This window comes from Lissotriton vulgaris, chromosome 3_1 (genome assembly GCF_964263255.1).
Source record: "Lissotriton vulgaris chromosome 3_1, aLisVul1.2, whole genome shotgun sequence".
Taxonomy (NCBI): Eukaryota; Metazoa; Chordata; class Amphibia; order Caudata; family Salamandridae; genus Lissotriton; species Lissotriton vulgaris.
In genome coordinates, this window is record NC_141689.1 from 1,034,633,850 (window position 1) to 1,034,651,974 (window position 18,125).

Sequence of the window (18,125 nt, forward strand, 5' to 3'; positions counted from 1 at the left end):
ACCTCCTAAGGATCACACCCCAACATCCCACACTGGACGGAGAGACGTTAGCAATGACCAATGCGCCTTCTGCAAAGGGCTCGGCCATTGGAAATTCCAGTGTCCGGTTTTGCTAGAGATGAATAGAAATAGGGATTCCAGGGATGTGGCAGGTGGTCCAAGGAATAGAGTACAGGGACGAGGGAACTCCAACGACACTAACAATGACAGATCAGGAAGACTGAATACATTTGACCGTCCCCGACAGAATCAATATCAGCTATCCGAAAGTGAAAATGCCCCCGATTTTGCATAGGACTGCCAGGGGCAAGGGAGGGATCCAGTCGAGCTCTGTGTTGACCAGCAAGGTCCTTATGTCACCGCTAAGGTCTTGGGTACAGAGTCTCCATTCTTGGTAGACACTGGGGCGACACGTAGTGTGTTATCAAAACGACTGATTCCAAGGGCACCCTTGTCTGGCTCACACATAACGTCGATAGGTTTCGATGGGACGCCCTCCACTAACCCCCTGTCCGTACCTATTACCTTTGACCTAGAAAACAACACTGCTGACGCGACATTCCTACTCTCCTCCAACTCCCCTGACGCCATTATGGGCATTGACTTACTGAAGCATTTTCGAGCTACCATTAGGTGTTCCCCAGATGGAATACGAGTCATCCTGTACGACAACCCAGACATGCCCAGATCCCGTCCCCCACGACATATGTGCCCGATAACTGACGCTGACATGTCCTTGCTTGACGCCCTGCCCCCGTACTTGTGGGCCAAAAACGACTCTGATGTGGGGCGAATGATGATTGATCCTATCCACATAACTGTACGACAGGACGCTATGCTCCCGAAACTCCCGCAATATCGGATATCCCCAGAGGGTGAGAAGGCACTGGTAGCGATCATTCAGTCTCTGGTAGATGCAGGAGTGGTTGAAGAGGTGGTTAGCAACGTCTGCAACAGCCCAATCCTACCTATTGTTAAGAAGCAAGGTGAAGGAGATGAGAAAGCGTACCGCTTCATCATCGATTTACGAGAGATTAACAAAGTGGTTGTACCCCAATATCCCGTAGTCTCTGATATCACCACCATTTTGACCCTCATCCCGTCCACCGCCACCACCTTCACTGTTATCGACCTTAAGAACGCGTTTTTCTCTATCCCCATCCATCCAGACAGCCGTTATCTCTTCGGCTTCACTTTAAAATCCCGCTCGTACCGATTTTGTAGAGCTCCCCAGGGGTACACTGAAAGTCCCAGCATTTACAGCCAGGCCCTCAAAAGACAGCTGGATGCCTTCCAGCTACCAGAGGGAGTGGTGTTGATCCAATATGTCGATGATATCCTTTTGGCGGCCGACACCACCCCGCTTGCAACGACAGCCACCGTCCAACTCCTACACTTCCTTGCAGAAAATGGCCATAAAGTCTCCAAAAAGAAGTTGCAGTTCTGTCAGCCACAAGTGACTTATCTAGGCCATCTTCTGTCCAAAGAAGGGAGGAAACTTACCCCTGACCGAATCCAAACCATCCTAGACACCCCCATCCCAAAAACACAAAAACAGGTCCGCTCTTTGGTTGGCCTAACCTCTTTTTGCAGACAGTGGTTGCCTAATTATAGCCTCATTGTGAAACCATTACTTGCCCTACTGACCAAAGACGTCCCCTCCCCGCTTCCTTGGACCACTGAGTGTCAAGCCTCCTTTAAGGAATTACGGGATGCACTCTGCTCGGCACCTGTCCTCGGAACGCCGGATTACTCCAAATCCTTCTCCCTCTTCACCCACGAAAGGGAGGGATGCGCATTGTCTGTCCTGACTCAATTGATTGGCCCTAAGCAGCGCCCATGTGCCTACTTCTCCGCCACTCTTGATCCTGTAGCCAGAGCTTTACCTGCCTGCCTTCGAGCAGTAGCTGCCGCTGCTGTCTCCATCCGTCAGAGCGAGGGAATCGTACTTTCTAACTCCCTCACTGTATTAGTGCCCCATGCAGTAGACACCCTTTTGAACCAGACGAAGACCCAACACCTGACTAGCGCACGACTGACAGGGTACGAGTTGACTCTGCTTGCACCCCACATCACACTAAAGAGATGCACGACTTTGAATCCTGCCACATTGTTACCCCTGCCTGAAAACGACCCCGACGTTCCTCCCATACACGACTGTGTGACCCTCACAGACGAACAGACTAGGAGTAGGGTGGACCTCCGAGACACTGCTTTCACTGACCCCGATGGAGAGCTATGGGTAGACGGCTCATGCATCAAACTCCCAGATGGCACCACTTCAGCTGCCTATGCAGTCACGACAGCCCGAACAGTAGTTGAGACAGCCTGCATCACACAACGATCTGCCCAGGCAGCAGAGCTGATAGCCCTCACCCGAGCATGCATCATAGCCGCAGGGACCACCACGAACGTATATACGGACAGCCAGTATGCCTTCGGAGTGGTCCACCATTTTGGGCTCCTGTGGAGGGAGAGGGGATTCCTGACGTCCCACGGTACCCCAATCCTCCACGGAGATTTAGTCTCCGCTCTGATTGAGGCAGTTCTCCTCCCCAAACGATTAGCGGTGATCAAATGTCAGGCACACAAAAGAGTGACAGACTTAGTCGGACAAGGGAATGCATTAGCCGACATCACTGCACGAACCACAGCTGAGAATAGGACGGTGACACGCATATATGTGACCAGGTCGCAAGCAGAAAAATGGAGTGACACAAGGGAAATGATCAGAGACATACAGTCGGCCAGCACCCCTCACGAATTGACTAAGTGGGCAAGGGTGGGTTTGAAGGACGAAGAGGGTTGCTGGCGAACAAAAGATGCAAACAAATGGTTGCTGCCCGACTCATATCTGATTCCCATACTGACAATGGCTCACTCCCCCGCACACATAGGATCTGCACCCATGATCGAACTCGTTTCCAAAGTCTGGCATAACGACAAAATCCCCGACTCAGCCAGACGCCTAGTTCAGCAGTGCCTTATCTGTCTGCAACACAACCCCGGGAAAGGAACTGTAGTACCCCGGGGAGGGTTCGGGACCCCCAATCACCCCTTTGAGGTCCTTCAGATGGATTACATCCAACTAGAGAGATGCCAAAACCTGAAGTATGTACTAGTCATTGTGTGTGCCTTCAGCAAATGGGTAGAAGCCTATCCAACCCGTGACAACACTGCCATGACTACTGCCAAAGTACTACTGAAGGAATTCTTCCCTCGCTATGGCCTCTGTCGAATTTTATGGAGCGACAACGGCCCCCACTTCATAGCTGAGGTTATCCAATTAATCCTAAAAGGGTTGGGGGTGAAGCAACGATTTCATGCGGTCTTCCACCCCCAATCCGCTGGTCTAGTGGAACGCCATAATGCCACACTGAAGCTGAAACTGGCAAAAATAGTGGCCACCACTGGACTTAACTGGCCGGATGCCCTCCCACTGGCCTTGTTATCGATGCGCTCCACTCCCACCAAGCACCATTTGACCCCCTACGAGGTCGTGTTTGGGCGTCCGATGAATCTCTGGACTGCCCCCAAACCGACCTCCATTCATGACGTCCCAGACGTCCTACTTTCTGATTATTTGTGCAAGTTAACTAAAACGTTGTCTGTCATTCATCAACAGGTGCAGCAGGCTATCCCCGATGCTTCCAGGGGCCCCGGCCACGACATCCAACCGGGAGATTTCGTATTAATACGAAATTTCCAGCGAGCCAAGAGTCTGGAACCCCGGTGGACGGGCCCCTGGCAAGTGCTGATCACCACCCGAACGGCACTCCGAGTGGAGGGGAAGAAGCACTGGCTGCACGCGCATCATTGCCGAAAGGTCTCTACAAACCTGGCCACGACAGAAAACGTCAGCACCCAAGAAGAGCTCCTGAGCAAAGACCGACCGATATTGGGCTGTTATCCCGATACTGAGGCACTCGAACTTGCAAAATTCTCCGATCCCACTGTGCCATCCAGAGAAGGGTATTTCCTGCGTCGAAAGGAGGGAGTTTCGGCTAAGTAGGCCACGGACTAAGTTAAATCTCAGAACGGTGACCTAAACACAATCAAGGGTTGCCGGGAGAGAAGCTAAACGAAGTCTGTGGTTCTGGCCGCTACCGAGCTCCCTTGAAGGTGATGGAAGCGCCAGATAAGAAGATGATGGAAGCGCCAGATAAGAAGATGATGGAAGCAACAGGAAATACCCAGTATAGAAATCCAAAGACTGACAACTTGCACAAATCAAAGACAATCGCACTCTTCATTGTCTTCCTCTTCTGCCTCCTCCTCACGACCTCCTTCTGGATTCTGGAGGAAAGCACACCGGCTCATGAGGCATTGCTACCTACTGCACAGCCGACCCCCCTGAAAGAGCATCACCTAATCTCTCTGTCGCCTCAGCTCCGAGAAAGGCGCAGGGAATTCTGGAACAATTCCTTCGTGCAACTGTTGCACCAACACAACCTTGCTGCGAACGCTACGAACTGTTGGATCTGCGGGTTGCTCCCGCATGCCACCGGACACTCTATTCCCTTCATCCCTTCACCCTTCTCAGTTCACGGCTCTTGCCTCGCCTGGCTGATCCTCATGCAAGAGAGCCACAAGGACAACGCCACCTCCGGCCGGACAGTGTCACACTTCTACTCTGGGTTCTGGCTGAACAGAACCGGAAAGACTCCTGCTGCCCTGTGTCCTGCGCTCGCAGGCGCCACCTTCATCAAAGACATTCCAGCCAAAGAACGAGTCGAAGTACAGGTGCTCCACAATCCAGCCAGGACCACCTTCTCTCATCTGCAAAAACAAACCACCGCTACACTGACTGTGGCTCTGTCTGTCATCAATGTCACAGGTCTCGTGTGTCTCGAAGGCCATGGAACGCAGCTGGTGGGTCACAGCGCCTGCCAGATCACCAGAACATTGGACTCAGCTGACCCCCCTTCCTTTGTTGCTTCTCCAAACATGTACTTTGTGTGTGGCACCAAGGCTTACACCTGGCTCCCGAAGGGTTGGAAGGGTACCTGTTACATTGCCTTCGTTCTCCCACCCACGTATGTAGCCCCTGCCAACCATCACCGGCAGAGGCGTGCGGACGACCTTGGACAAGCCGACTCCACCGGAGCACAGTTCCTAGATGCAGCAAAGGGACTTGTTCCTCTGTGGGGCCCAATGGCAAACAGCCGTGCTATCCGGCACCTGACCCAGGCAGTAGAAACAACGATCAACATCACTGCTGGTATCCTCGCCAACAACACTGCGGAACTTCAGGCGGTCCGCCTCGTGACCCTCCAAAATAGACTTGTCCTAGACGTGGTCCTAGCCGACCGAGGAGGAGCATGCCGCATCATCGGATCCAGCTGCTGCACATACGTGCCTGACAACTCGCCTTCAGTCTACAAAGCCATTGAACACCTCCACAGACTTTCCTCAGAGGTTCACCAAGAACAAGAAGGATGGTCGCTTGGGAGCTGGTTTTGGGACACCTTGAAGAATTGGGGTTGGAAGTTGTTTTCCTTCGTGCTGATACCTGTTGTAATATTATGTGGGTGTTGCTTAGGTATCCAATGTCTGCCACCTTTGTGCGGCCTTGTTTCTAACTGTATGTGCCCAAAGACTTTGGACTTCCGAAATGAGCACATGAGTCCCCTCTATGAAGTAGAAATACGTGGCCTTATGGGGATAAATCCAAACTGACAAGTTGGCGAGACATGTTAAAAGGGAGGACTGTGGAATTTTAATTTGCGATCTGAACATTATCTGCGCCAGCTTGTCACCTATGTACTACGTGCATGGCAGCCATTTTAGATATCATGGTCTCCCTGTCCACGATCGATCGCCAGCACGTCCCTCTGACCCAGCAAGCATCCTCCGCACACCCTGGCTCCCCCTCCCTCCTCCTCCTTATGAGCATGACCCTTCTGCATGACCCTGTCCTTGGGAGTCACGCCAGCGCCTGACCAACACCTCCTCTCCTCCCATGAATGCCCCTCTGTTGATAAACCTCCCTCCTGCGCTGGATTGTCCACGCGGCATGAATACCACTCCATTGATGGCCCCTCACCCCGTGTCCGACTATCCACACAGGTCCGAGGCCATTGCCTAAGCCGGGAGATATCATTTACTGCCCTTTATTGTATGAGGTCGCTCTCCTTCAAAGGACCCTCTATTGATCCAGGCCTCCCCACCCCCGTGATATGATCAGGCGCACACATCCTAAGACTCGACGGAACACTCCGCTGCGTGATGGTCCCCTCCTCTTATCAGCAGATTGAGGACCTCTATTGTGAAGGTATATGGGGGTGGGATTGACACTAGGATTACGGGGATGTCTTTTTCTTGCCTTACAAAGATCTGATTGTATTAAAGGAAGGTCACATGCCATAAACCAGTGTATAAGAGGCCAGGCCTCCGAGAGGCTGTTAGAGCACCTCGAGACGATACCTTGTTGTCCGATCTGATGTGTTCTGCTCCGTCGGAATAAAACTTCTGTTTCCTGTCTTCTGGTCTCCGGCGCCTGCCTCATTGCTTGGTAAATTTGAATGGTACAAGGGCGGTTAGCGCCGGGCAAATCTTGAGAAAGGTCCTAGCCCTACCTTTTTCCACAAGTACAAATAAGCTGTAGGAGGGTTTACGTCCACATATGAAAGGGCACTAGGTGTGACAGGTGAGAGGGCTACATGCACATGGGTGAGAAGGGCTACCTGGGAGTGTCTAGGTGACCTCCGAAAATTCAGTTAGCCCAATTTAAGTCTGAGGAACTGGGGCAGCTGTATGGAAACAGGTGACAGGGGCTAGGAATATAAAGATAAGAGCGAGCAAGGAACTTGAAATTCCCTTACCTGCGTGTGACTAGCCATCATCTATGTTGATTCGTGTGTGTAATGTTAGGAACATCTAGATAATACATGTAAACATATATACTGCTGAAAGGAAGCTGGGAGCACACAGGCGACATTATGACCTATAGACACATACAGGAGAAGGGAGCAGCACATGTACATGGGCGAGGTGTGGCTTAGTGAATGCAAGTACCTGAGAGCTTGGAGCACACGTGAGATGTAGTTAGGAGTGTACATGACTCACACATGTCAGATGTGGCTAGGCGCACATAGGTTTAACATTTTAAAAATATTGTTTGTACGACACCTATTAATAAAAGTACTAATTTGTAATTATGTTTCTGGCATACACTAAACATATTCTAACATAATTTGTGTATATTAGGGGTGTTCAACCTGGTAGGTTGGAGCCACATGTGTATTCTAGCCACATAAAAATAAACTTGCATGGAACAAATCTTGATGAAATGTATTTTTTACAGAGAAAATCAGGAGTAGACCAAACCGTCCTGGACCTACGTTTGATACTCCTGGTGTGCATATATAACAAAACAATCTTAATTACTTGCATTCATAGATTATAGAAAAAACACACATCTGTTCATTAACATGCACTTTTCAGAACAGACAACCAGGTATCCTATGCATACAGGCAATTGTAATGGAAGAAGGGCAAATGAGTGGAAACTATGTAACATGAGTGTCTGCATTTGTTTGGCGGGCACATTTTACCCAAACCATGGATCTGTGAAGTCTGTGTACAGACTGGCTGTGATACAGAGAGCCTGCACATGTTTCCCACCCAGGGTTAGCTGCTGTTTAATGATCATCCTATTATGAGGCAGTGCCAGAAACATGGGGTTAGGAATGGACATTTATTGGTTTTGCCTTAGCATGTGGAGATGCCAGAGCTTTTGATTCAGTGTTGGACATTTAAGACTATATCTAGGAATATTATGGCTGTACCTGGGCAAATGATGGCAGCAGTTAGCAAATGATGGCAGTACCTCTGCATTTGAAGCTGTGTTTAGGAATATTAAACCTATACTTGCCTATCTCTGGGTCTATGAGGTGTGCTTGTGGTTTTTCCTACTAGCACCCCGGAATATCATGACAGCACCCAAGTAAAAATGTGGTAGACAATGCACATCATCAAAATGCACTTTTATATCCTATTTTTCAGTATTGCATATTGTAGGTTAATTAATTTCAGTGAAGTCATTTTATGAGATGCCAATATGGTCTATGAACATGTGACATCACTTCCTATAACAGGCTAAAAAATGTGTAAGTCACTTACTATGATGTCATGGGGGGGGGGTCAAAGGACATGTAATATCACTTCATCTAACCCTTGCATGGTCAATAGATGTCTGATAGGTCTGTGACAGGGTAGGTTAGCACCCTGATAAAATGCCTTTGTCGACAAGGACTCCTGCTGCAATCATTGTGCTTTATTATTTTACATTTACATGAGATGAAAACAGGCAATGTGCCCCGAATGCATACTAGAAGAATAAAAATTCTTAAACAGTCTCTACGAGCTCATCTAAGCAGCCTTGTAGCAATCCTCACATTTTTTGCGAGCACAAGAAAACTAAATGGGGCGGGGAGGAGCCTCAGGACCTGTAAATCTGCCTCCAGCGTCCTGCAGCGTAGGTGTTCTTATCAGCGTCTCTATCCCCGCATTCCTGGCAGTGTTTGCTTTTGCCACATGCGCTGTGGTGAGCCTATGTCCCCCAGCGTGCAGCGAGGGCGAGAGGAATACAACTCCAGCTTCCCGCAGTGCAGGATGCGCCTGGGGGTGCGCCCGGGCCAATACCCGGCCAAGATGGGCAGGTCTGAGACAGGAAGAGCAAGGCAGGGCCACATCTCTAACATCTAACACCATTGCCCTGCTAGTTGTAAATTGTGGAAGCCACCGACTTCTGACACAGGATTTCTGAGTAAGGCGATGCTCCATAATGGGTAAAAGGAAGGGGAAAGGGAGCCCTCATGGGGTTATAAAGATGGCTAAAATTTGAGTGCCCAATGCAGCAAAAAACTGTGTGACACACAACATTGATGATCTAATAGAAGAGGTGGAGTCTATGCTTAGTGGCTAGACTTCCTACAAACAATCTGAACCAAGTAGAAAGGTGCCAGACTTTTTAAAAAAGAAAAAAGCCCTTAATAAGAATCCCAAGTTAGTGCCGCCACCTCATAGGTCTAGCAAGGAAGTGGCCAGTGTAGCAAGAAAAGGTGTCAATGATGGGTTAGTCATATGTGATCCAGGGCTAATGGGCGATGCTGTAGATAATTGCTCTATTGTGATTCCAACAACAATGGTCTTGGAACCTGAAATTGTATGCTCAAACCGTTTTAGCCCTCTAGCCCAACAAGAATAAGGTTGTTGATTTGTGTAAACCTGTCACACTGGAGGCTACAAGGGAGGCAGTGGGTAATCTTGTAGGCACTACCTGTAAAGGTCAGGGTGAAATCGATCAACTTAAAGAAACTATCAAAAGGCTAGTTAATTAGGTCTCCTTGAGGCGAATAACTATGGTGCAGCTCGCAGACAAAATTGCCATACTTTATTTGCTAGAAAAAATCAAAGTGGGAACAAGGTCACCGGAAAACTGCAGAGAGCAGCCCGGTAGGGGTATCTCACAAATTGGAAGCACCCCAGGACATCAGCTAGCTACAGAAGATGAGCCACCCTGGCTCAAATGTCACGAAGTAGCCGACTAGATTGGGGATGATCGCATCCAATCAAGTCCAACCCTGAAAGTATCCAAAAGAGAAAAATTGTCTGAAAAAGAGATATTGGAATCACATCAATGACTATGTTGCAGTTCTGTTTGGTAGCTAAGAAAGAGGCTCTTGGATTACAAAAATAATATTAAATGCAAGGATGTTTTAAAAAAATGGAACCCCTTCAGGTTAAATCTATATATCTGGAACTTAGGTATAGTATTTACCACTAAATACGTTTCGCAGTAGATGGACTAGCTGTAATATTCCTCCAAACTGTCTCCCATGTGTTGCCAGCCACTAGACATTAGAACACTTTCTGTTCTTGTGCCCCAAGTATGCCCAAATCAGAAGAACATGGCTACTCCTGATCTGCCGCATTCTAGCCACAAGACACTTTAAGGACACTATTTGAGTTCTCAAAAGTGACAGCAAAGGATAGTTACTTTTTAGTTTGTCTAGGTATATGTTATATGCCTGGCGGCTGAGATGTAAAAACTGGAAACTACCTGTGAGGGTATGAAACTGACCATTCTGTAAATAGTGAATCACACTCTTTCTGTTCTACTTAAGGGAGCAATAATTATTACATAAAATCTCCTTGTCCTAGTGGGCTTGCATCCAAATATGAATGTTTTTAAAATCTAATGCACACTCACTCCAGAGGTATAAAGCAAAATATAGAGTGTCTAGCTTTTACTAGCCCGGCTTTTGTTAATTGCTTGTGGTTGAGATGTGAAAATTGCAAATAACTTGTGACGTTTGGAATGTGATCATCCTGTTCCTAAAGATGTTTATTGCTTCTGCTCCACCTAAGGGGCAATGTTTACTTGAAATTTGAGAGCTTTTGGGGGCAACACCCAAAAGTATGACTTTTGCCAAAATATATGCACATGCACTTTAGGGATCATATTATGGATGATAACTTGAATTAATGGCTCTTTTTCCAATACGTTGCTTTTATTCCAGTAAGACTGTCAGTAAGAATCTCTATATATTAGCAACTCAATGATTAGATTATTGTATAGCTTTCTTTTATGGAATGAATTTTTAGGGATGTAATAATTAATGTAGGGCGAAAACCTTTAGCAGTGTCATCTACGATAATTGTAATATGCTTTCGATCATAATAGATATTCACATTGGCAATCCTTACTAATTAGCAGATCGATTGGCCACTAAGGTGGATACCGGTGGTCACTTGGAGTTTTTACGGTTATTGTATTTATGTGATGTACTTTTATATTTCTTTTAAAAAACGAATAAAAAATGTTACTTCTACTAAATGGGTAAACCCACCTCCAATTTCCGAGCCAGCAATAGGAGGGCATTTATTTGGTGTACTCCTGGATTGGCCAATAAATTTAAAGCAGTAGACCTACAAACACACAAGGCAATCGTAAGTGACAAGGCAGGTGTTCAAGAAAGGATGCGACTGGCGATGCCATGTTTAGGTCTGCATGAGAGAGAGGTGTGTACTTCGAAAATAAGTTAAGACCATAACGAGTTTTATATAGCGCCTACTAGACCCGAGGCATCGGGTATCAGAGCGCTTTACATGAGCACCAGTTTTGTTACAGATAAACACATTAATTTTTGTTAGGCACGGGGATATTAAGTGATTTGCCCAGAATCACAGGATGTTGTGCATCATTGCCGAGACGCGAACCCTGTTCCCCAGATCAGAGGTCGACTGCTCTAGCCGTAAGGCTAATGCTCCCTGAAGTACGTTCAAGCACTCTACCACCTGCAACTATAGCCCAGCTCCCATCAAAGTCTCTGTAATAATCCTCTGAACACAATATTGTGCTTATAATCGTGACACCAGGCATGATTAAAGAAGATTTTAGTATCATGTGATACTGTATAAATGAACACTCATTACAATTCGACATTTGGTTGCTGGTAGCATGTTTATCATAGTCAATGAGATGAAGGGCCCTGTGTGTACACACAAAAGACTGAATGGACAGTCAGATCCCCAGCTAAAATGTTGATTAAGTTGTTTATTTGTCAGTATTTGAAGGCTGTTGATTCACTCTTCACAACTAAGCCAAAATTTAACAAAGCCAATACTGTATAAATCAAGTTATAGGCCCACAGTCACAAAGATATTTTTAAAACTACTACATCTGCATTTGCGGGTTTCCTCCCATGATTTCAGTAGGTTGACAGCTATTATAAGGTTCGCACAAAAATCAAAGGGGACACTGAACCAGAGGAAAATACTTACTGTTTACTCATATGCATTGACCTTAACCATGCTGGGTTTTTTTCTCCACGAGGATAAAATGCGTCCCTGTAGAGAAACTCCTTTATCTTACACCCCTTATAATATGAGAGTATTAAGGAAATGTTCACACTTTATTTGTTCACTTGCTCAAACCTTATTTTAGAGTTGATTTCAGTGTCTAATTTGGGTAGAAATGGAAAAGTTTGTGAAAACCTTAAAAATGAAAGACCTTTGTGGTTATTGACCCACTTTTAATGCGCCTACTTTCAGAAGTCCTTTTATTTACAATTTACCTTAATTTACAGTGGTAGAAAATTAGAGTTGGTGGTGGATAAATGCAATCTGCGCATCTAAAACGTCAATTAACCAGTTTATATTACTCAACATCTGGCATTTACTGATGTAAATGCATGCTTTGACACACCAACTTAAGTGGCATGTGTGTCCACAAACGGTTTGTGAAACTGTTACACAATAACAAACACTTCTTGGATGAATCAAACGATTTGCAATAGGATGTAAACAAGACATACAATACTAGGGAAGTGCTGACATATGTGCATTTCACTTACCGGACATTTCCTGTAGTCATCAGCGGTGTTTGCTGCCTGTAGCAACTCTGCAAACATTTCAGGCTTCAGGCGCTCATTTCTCTCTAGTATTCGGTCAACTTCATTACTGCAATTGAAGCACAGACAGCGGATGAGGCATGAGCCTGCAAAATTTGATAGTGCACAACAGACAGAATAACAAATACGTGCCACAATGCCAGCATCAACAGAATTGGCTTAAAAGTTCTATGCCCAATGCTGACAAAGGGTAAAATAATTATAACAGATTGGTTTTGAAAAGGTGGCGTTCAATCCTATATCAGCTCTCTACTGCTTAATTCTCCCCAAAATAAGCTGTAGCCCTATTTCACCTGTGTTTCTTCCATTTCTTTCTCACAAACAAAACCAGCTCTCCTGGTCTGGACTGTGACTTGCAGAAACCTCCAAATTGTAGACTTCCTCTTACGCTTTGTGTAATTTATGCACATTAACAAATTTCACCAGAGTCCAAAAACTATGCTTGGAAACCTACATACATTTTGCAGATCATGATCATATCTAACCCAAAACACAGTAGCCAATCCACCAGTTCACAACTGTTTTAATGAAGCAATATCACCACGCTCATTTTTTTTCTCCATTGAAGAAAACCCTTCTTCTCAAAGCCTTTGCCCCAACTGAGGGAGGTGGAGGTGGTGGTGGCGGGGGGGGGGGGATTCGGGGGGTGTCAGTGCGCCTCTGAGAAGGTGCAGAGGGAGGTATCAGGTACCTGAGGAAATCATTGGGACTTTATACATTTGCTATGGTAAGGGGGCAAGCTGCTTTCCCGATGAAGCACCTGCTCTTCACCTTTCTGAGGTACAGAAACCTCCAGATAGTGTGTTCAAGCGAAGTAAAATACTGAGTCTTCCACAACTGGAAAGCCTTTGTAAGACAGAGTAATGTTGATATACATTGTGTAAATAATATAAAAATGCATGTGCAAACTCTTAGTGTGTCTAGTCCCCCTTTCTATGACATCTTATACAACCCTTTACCTATTGCGATTGCGCATTAATATTATCATACATAGCTATATATTTCCCACAGAAACCACTGTTTCTCGGTTATAACTGACTACCCTGGTTAGGCTGTGAGTAGGGTTCCCTTGTCTCCTTTTTCCAACCTATTTCTAAATCAGTTGTGTAAATTCGTAGTAGAAGTAAATTATTCCAAGTAAGTTTGATAAAATAGAATGAGTAGGCCATTAGACAATGTTTTCTTAACTGTCACAATTTCCTTTGTGGCAACGGTGATCAGAAGATTTGGCGGGACTGCCTGTTCCAGGGGTATGCTGCTTAGTGTTAGTGAGTCCAGGCAAGTGTCAATGTTTACTTAGGTGCCTATAATTTCTTGGGTGACAATTCAGACTTGTTATGAAGGAAGTTGTTTCATTTATCTCATTCTGTGATTCCAGCTTTTATATAAATGTCTGTCTGAAATAACATTCTGGAACAGAATGCACGAGAGTCACTACAATAGTCTAGGCAGATAAAAATAAGAGTGGAGTTTCGGGGTCTCAGTGTGAATACTGGCTGTACTATGCTGAAATGGGAAAGCCCATCAGCTAAGCTAATACTGCTCTAGAGTTAGTAAAAAGGTGTGTGAAGTGCTCACCCACATCTTGTGGCATGCTTTATTGTTGTGCCCACTCTTTACTATAGCAGAGAACGCTTCTATCCAGTGTAGAGGAATTTTAATGCTTCCCCTGTAATCTAGGTATGCTTCTAAGTACTGTACTATAGTGAAAAAAGGGCTCTGTGTTGGTGTTCTATTTCATTGTGAAGGGTTTTGTAAACATCCATTTGTTTCCCATATAACTTCTATGGAACAAACAAAAATGATGCAAGTATAATAAAATACGTAATGTTTTATTTTTGCCACCCCATTACAAGAATAAACATCAAATAGGGTTTAGTTAAGATCAGGATGTGAGCTCAGTTGGGTTTGACTACCTTCTTATATTATCAGTAGTTACATCTAATCAATATTCAATACACCAGTGTCAAATAGTAACAGGTGTTCATCCGGGCCTGTGTGCTTAACAGGATCTCAAGTGTACCTTTGTCTCCATGGGAGCCACATTTAGCACAGCTACTGGAGAGCTGGCATGTCTTCTTCCCAGTCATGCTTGCTGTAGTCTTACTGCCTCAGTGCCAGGATCAAGCAGTCAGGAGATGTGCCTGACATTCTGTGGGAGTCAGAAGATTTTGCCAGTCAATGTCATTGGACCTTGGTAAAAGGTCTAAAAGGGCCTGTCAATCCTGATCTAGTTTATTCAAGTGTTGACCCGGAGACCAATTGGTGCTCCAACCCACACTGGCAGTAGGCAATTTCAAACTTTGCCACTTGATGCTCTGTCTTAGCATCTTGAGTGGCATCGCTCTGGCCTGTATTTTCGAAAGTAGCCTTGAGCAGTAATCATCTCACAGCAACTCTGGAAAATTAAACATGAAGGATTTGTAAAAAAACATTCCATAATTCTCTTCAACCACCTACTCAGCAGAACTAGACACTCCCAGCCAATGGCACAGACTTCATCTACAGGAACCTGTACCATCGCCCACTAAGACTTTCGGGCACCACCAAAGTAAGGACTGATGGCAATCACTGCCTTGACCTTGCAACCAGCTTCATGATCTAGCACCTGGAGCATGGTCATCACCGTCATTTTCACCCAAGAACCCACTGTTTGAGACTTCTTAAGACACCAGATGCGATCAACATATTTTTGAGAGAACATGGATATTCTTCTGCTTATGTATATGGTAAGTGCCCAGAGGAATAAGAGGCTACTTTGAGAGTGGGAAGTCAGGAGTGTTTAAAAGTTTCCTCTGTAACCTAAACAAAGGTTCATCTTCCTTCCTTGTCTTTGTAATAACTTGCAAGAAGACATGTCAGGTTTTACAGCGAGTGGCACACTGATGCCACACATTCTTTATTTTTTTTAAAGAGTACAGATAGTCTAAAACTTTCAGTGGCAGAAAACACCACAAAAAGCAACACTACAAACCAACCAGCAAAACTGTGTGTGGTTAAAAAGAAAATGATTCATCTTGAAATTCAAGAGTTGCCCCCCCCCCGGAATTCTAAACCGTAGTTGCATTACTGTCTTAATTTGTGACACCAACACTACGTATACCGTAACTGAAGTTATAGTCTCCTCCCACCTTTATCTGAAGCACTCGGACCTTCTTTGCCCGATATTGTAGCACCAACAGAGATTAGCATCTCTGCCTCCCATGTGCATGCTTACCCTACCATTATCGGCAGCCAATTACAAACCACCTGAGAGAGTTTACTTTGCAGTCATCACTGATACAATAAGATACCCACTGGCTACAAGATAATTATACTATGATCATAGCATCTATGTGCTATAATAGAAAAACAGCTAAAATAATCATGTAAGGCCATACAAGCAAACATGTCACAGGCTTCACTCAAAAGTAGAAGAAAAGCAGCTGTCAAGAGTCTGAATAATATAATGGATACAATTCTGGCACATAGTTGAAAGAAAATAAGGCAACCACTTTTTCCTTAAAAAATATAGCACCGTCCCTCCAAAAAACATGGCTAAGCAGCAGTATCAAGGTTCTGTTTATTTCATGAGTAAAAAAAAGAAACTGGACCTGGATTACAGGTGGGCTCTCTTGGCACTGACCAGCACACACTTGACTAGCAGGTTTTGGCCTGTGTTTCCAATTAGCAGCCGGACAACTAATGGAGGAGCTTACGTGTTCCTCAAAAAGGGAACTGACAAATATACTTAAGCAGGGTTTTCAAGACCATCAACCAATCATAGCAACAAAATGTAAGGTATAGGCTGGGTGTAACAAAATTAGAAATGGGAACTTGGACAGAATTAAACAGACCTGCTCCCAAACGCAGACACTGGCTGCTTCCACACTTTTTTGAGGGAAAGAGGTAACCCCCAACACTGACTGTAGCGTCTGCTTTAGCTTAAACAGGTTTACAAATGCTTAGTATCCGTCATAACTGCATTACACAACAAACTAATTAGAAAAGAGAGCTCATGGGACTTGTGCAAAAATACTGGATTGTCTTACCAGAGGGCTGTGGTCGAAATGTATCGTACAAACTCTGTGAAAGGCAATGGGTCCGAAGAAGCCCCACAGCTGCGGCACACACACTTTGGGAAGCAGAAGTAATAAACAAAACGTTAGTTCTAAAATCCACAACTAAGAAATTTCTTTTTTCATTGAAAGAGGCAACAAACCCTTCTAACCTGTTCGTAAAGAGTCATGGCAAACTTCTGGTGAGTGATGCAGGATTTGGACGTACACACGTCTTCGCTGTTTGGCACAATATGGAAATGAATCCGCTCCAGTATGTTTTCCTGAAAGAAATGTTACGGGTAAACAATATCACCATAAAGCAAGCAGTGTTAGAAAACAATATAATAATAAATCACTTTATGAAAAGTCATAGAAGCAGCTTTCGGAGGAATTGAGTCAGGTGTTTTCACTGAAGGGGTGTGGCATCCCCACAAGATTGGGAACGCTTTGCAAAAACTTGTGGAATTGTAAAAACAAGAAACATGTGAATTTCGCTAATAATAAGTTAACCTTGAAGTTAATGACAACAATTATCTTCAAATAAATACCTTTTTGAAACCTCTACCTTCATTGGAATAATATTTTAATACATTTTGAACGCTTCACAGCGGATTATTCAGCTGTGCCCAGAGGGCCATCCTCTACGCAGATAACTTTAAGTTTATTGTTGTAAAGTGAAATCCAGATACTTTTTGTAAGGAAAGTGTGTCAAAATACCTTAAAAGCAACTGGATATCCTCTCGAGTGCGCTACACAAATCAACGTAAGATAACATACACAATTTAGGACTTGCCGCAAAATGAAGGTTATTTGGTGAGGAAATTCCAATCAGACCTTGCGAACAGATATTCACTGCGCATGTGTAATGTTAAACTGTTTCCATTTTACAAATGCCATTCAGTATCTCGCAGCAAATGCTGAACACAGATTTGACATTTATAGCAGGGAAATGATGGCACTAGTAGTTTAATGAAAAGTCCAAGGTGCATTGAATATTGTCTATTCATGGTTCTTCACCAGTGAAGCCAATGAAATGTGTATATAATCACAACCATTCCACGATTCTTTCTTTAATAATATTTTAAGCAATAGCAAGCTTGCACAATCCATTCAAGGTATCACTAACAGTTCAAACACTTTACCGCCTTAAACCATTTACTCATCATGCATTCATTACTTCTGTAGTAGTTAATTAAAAACATAGGGAAAAATAATAATCAAATATAACATCAACTGCGCACACTCATGCATAGGCAGAAAACAAAACAATGAAAGTATAAAGTTCATTGAATGCTGAGCATATAGTCATACTATTCCCTCACAATTCATTGCAGTATAAACAGTTTTGCCCCATGTTGCAAAGGCTCGTTAAATCAAGATCCAACCTTCTGCTGTCTGACTCACGCAATGTTTTCGATACCTTCAAGACTTGATTCTTTTCTAGGATGAAAACTCTTAAAAACAACTTCCTCCGAGCTGCAGAATGGCCATAAGACCCTCTTAAAATGGCAACGAGTGTACAAATGATGGAGCTATCCAGGTGACCATGCACTAGTTCAATCTAAAAAAACATCACTCTAAAACTGCGTAACTCTACTGTAATATCGGAACAGAAGTTCCAACATTTCCCATAACCTACGTGCATGCCGAACACAAATTAGAATCA

General features: G+C 44.7%; 1 protein-coding gene across 1 annotated transcript in view; it reads right to left on the reverse strand.

Moving 5' to 3' along the window:
• The window catches only part of USP53 (ubiquitin specific peptidase 53), a 349,409-nt gene that overhangs the window by 195,617 nt on the left and 135,667 nt on the right, over window positions 1-18,125 (reverse strand). Inside the window, exons 4-6 of the mRNA XM_086961441.1 lie at window positions 16,630-16,740; window positions 16,451-16,533; window positions 12,363-12,468 (exon numbers count right to left, since the gene is read on the reverse strand). Of these exons, the coding sequence (XP_086817567.1) occupies window positions 12,363-12,468; window positions 16,451-16,533; window positions 16,630-16,740 (300 nt within the window). The remainder of the gene's footprint in view (window positions 1-12,362; window positions 12,469-16,450; window positions 16,534-16,629; window positions 16,741-18,125) is intronic.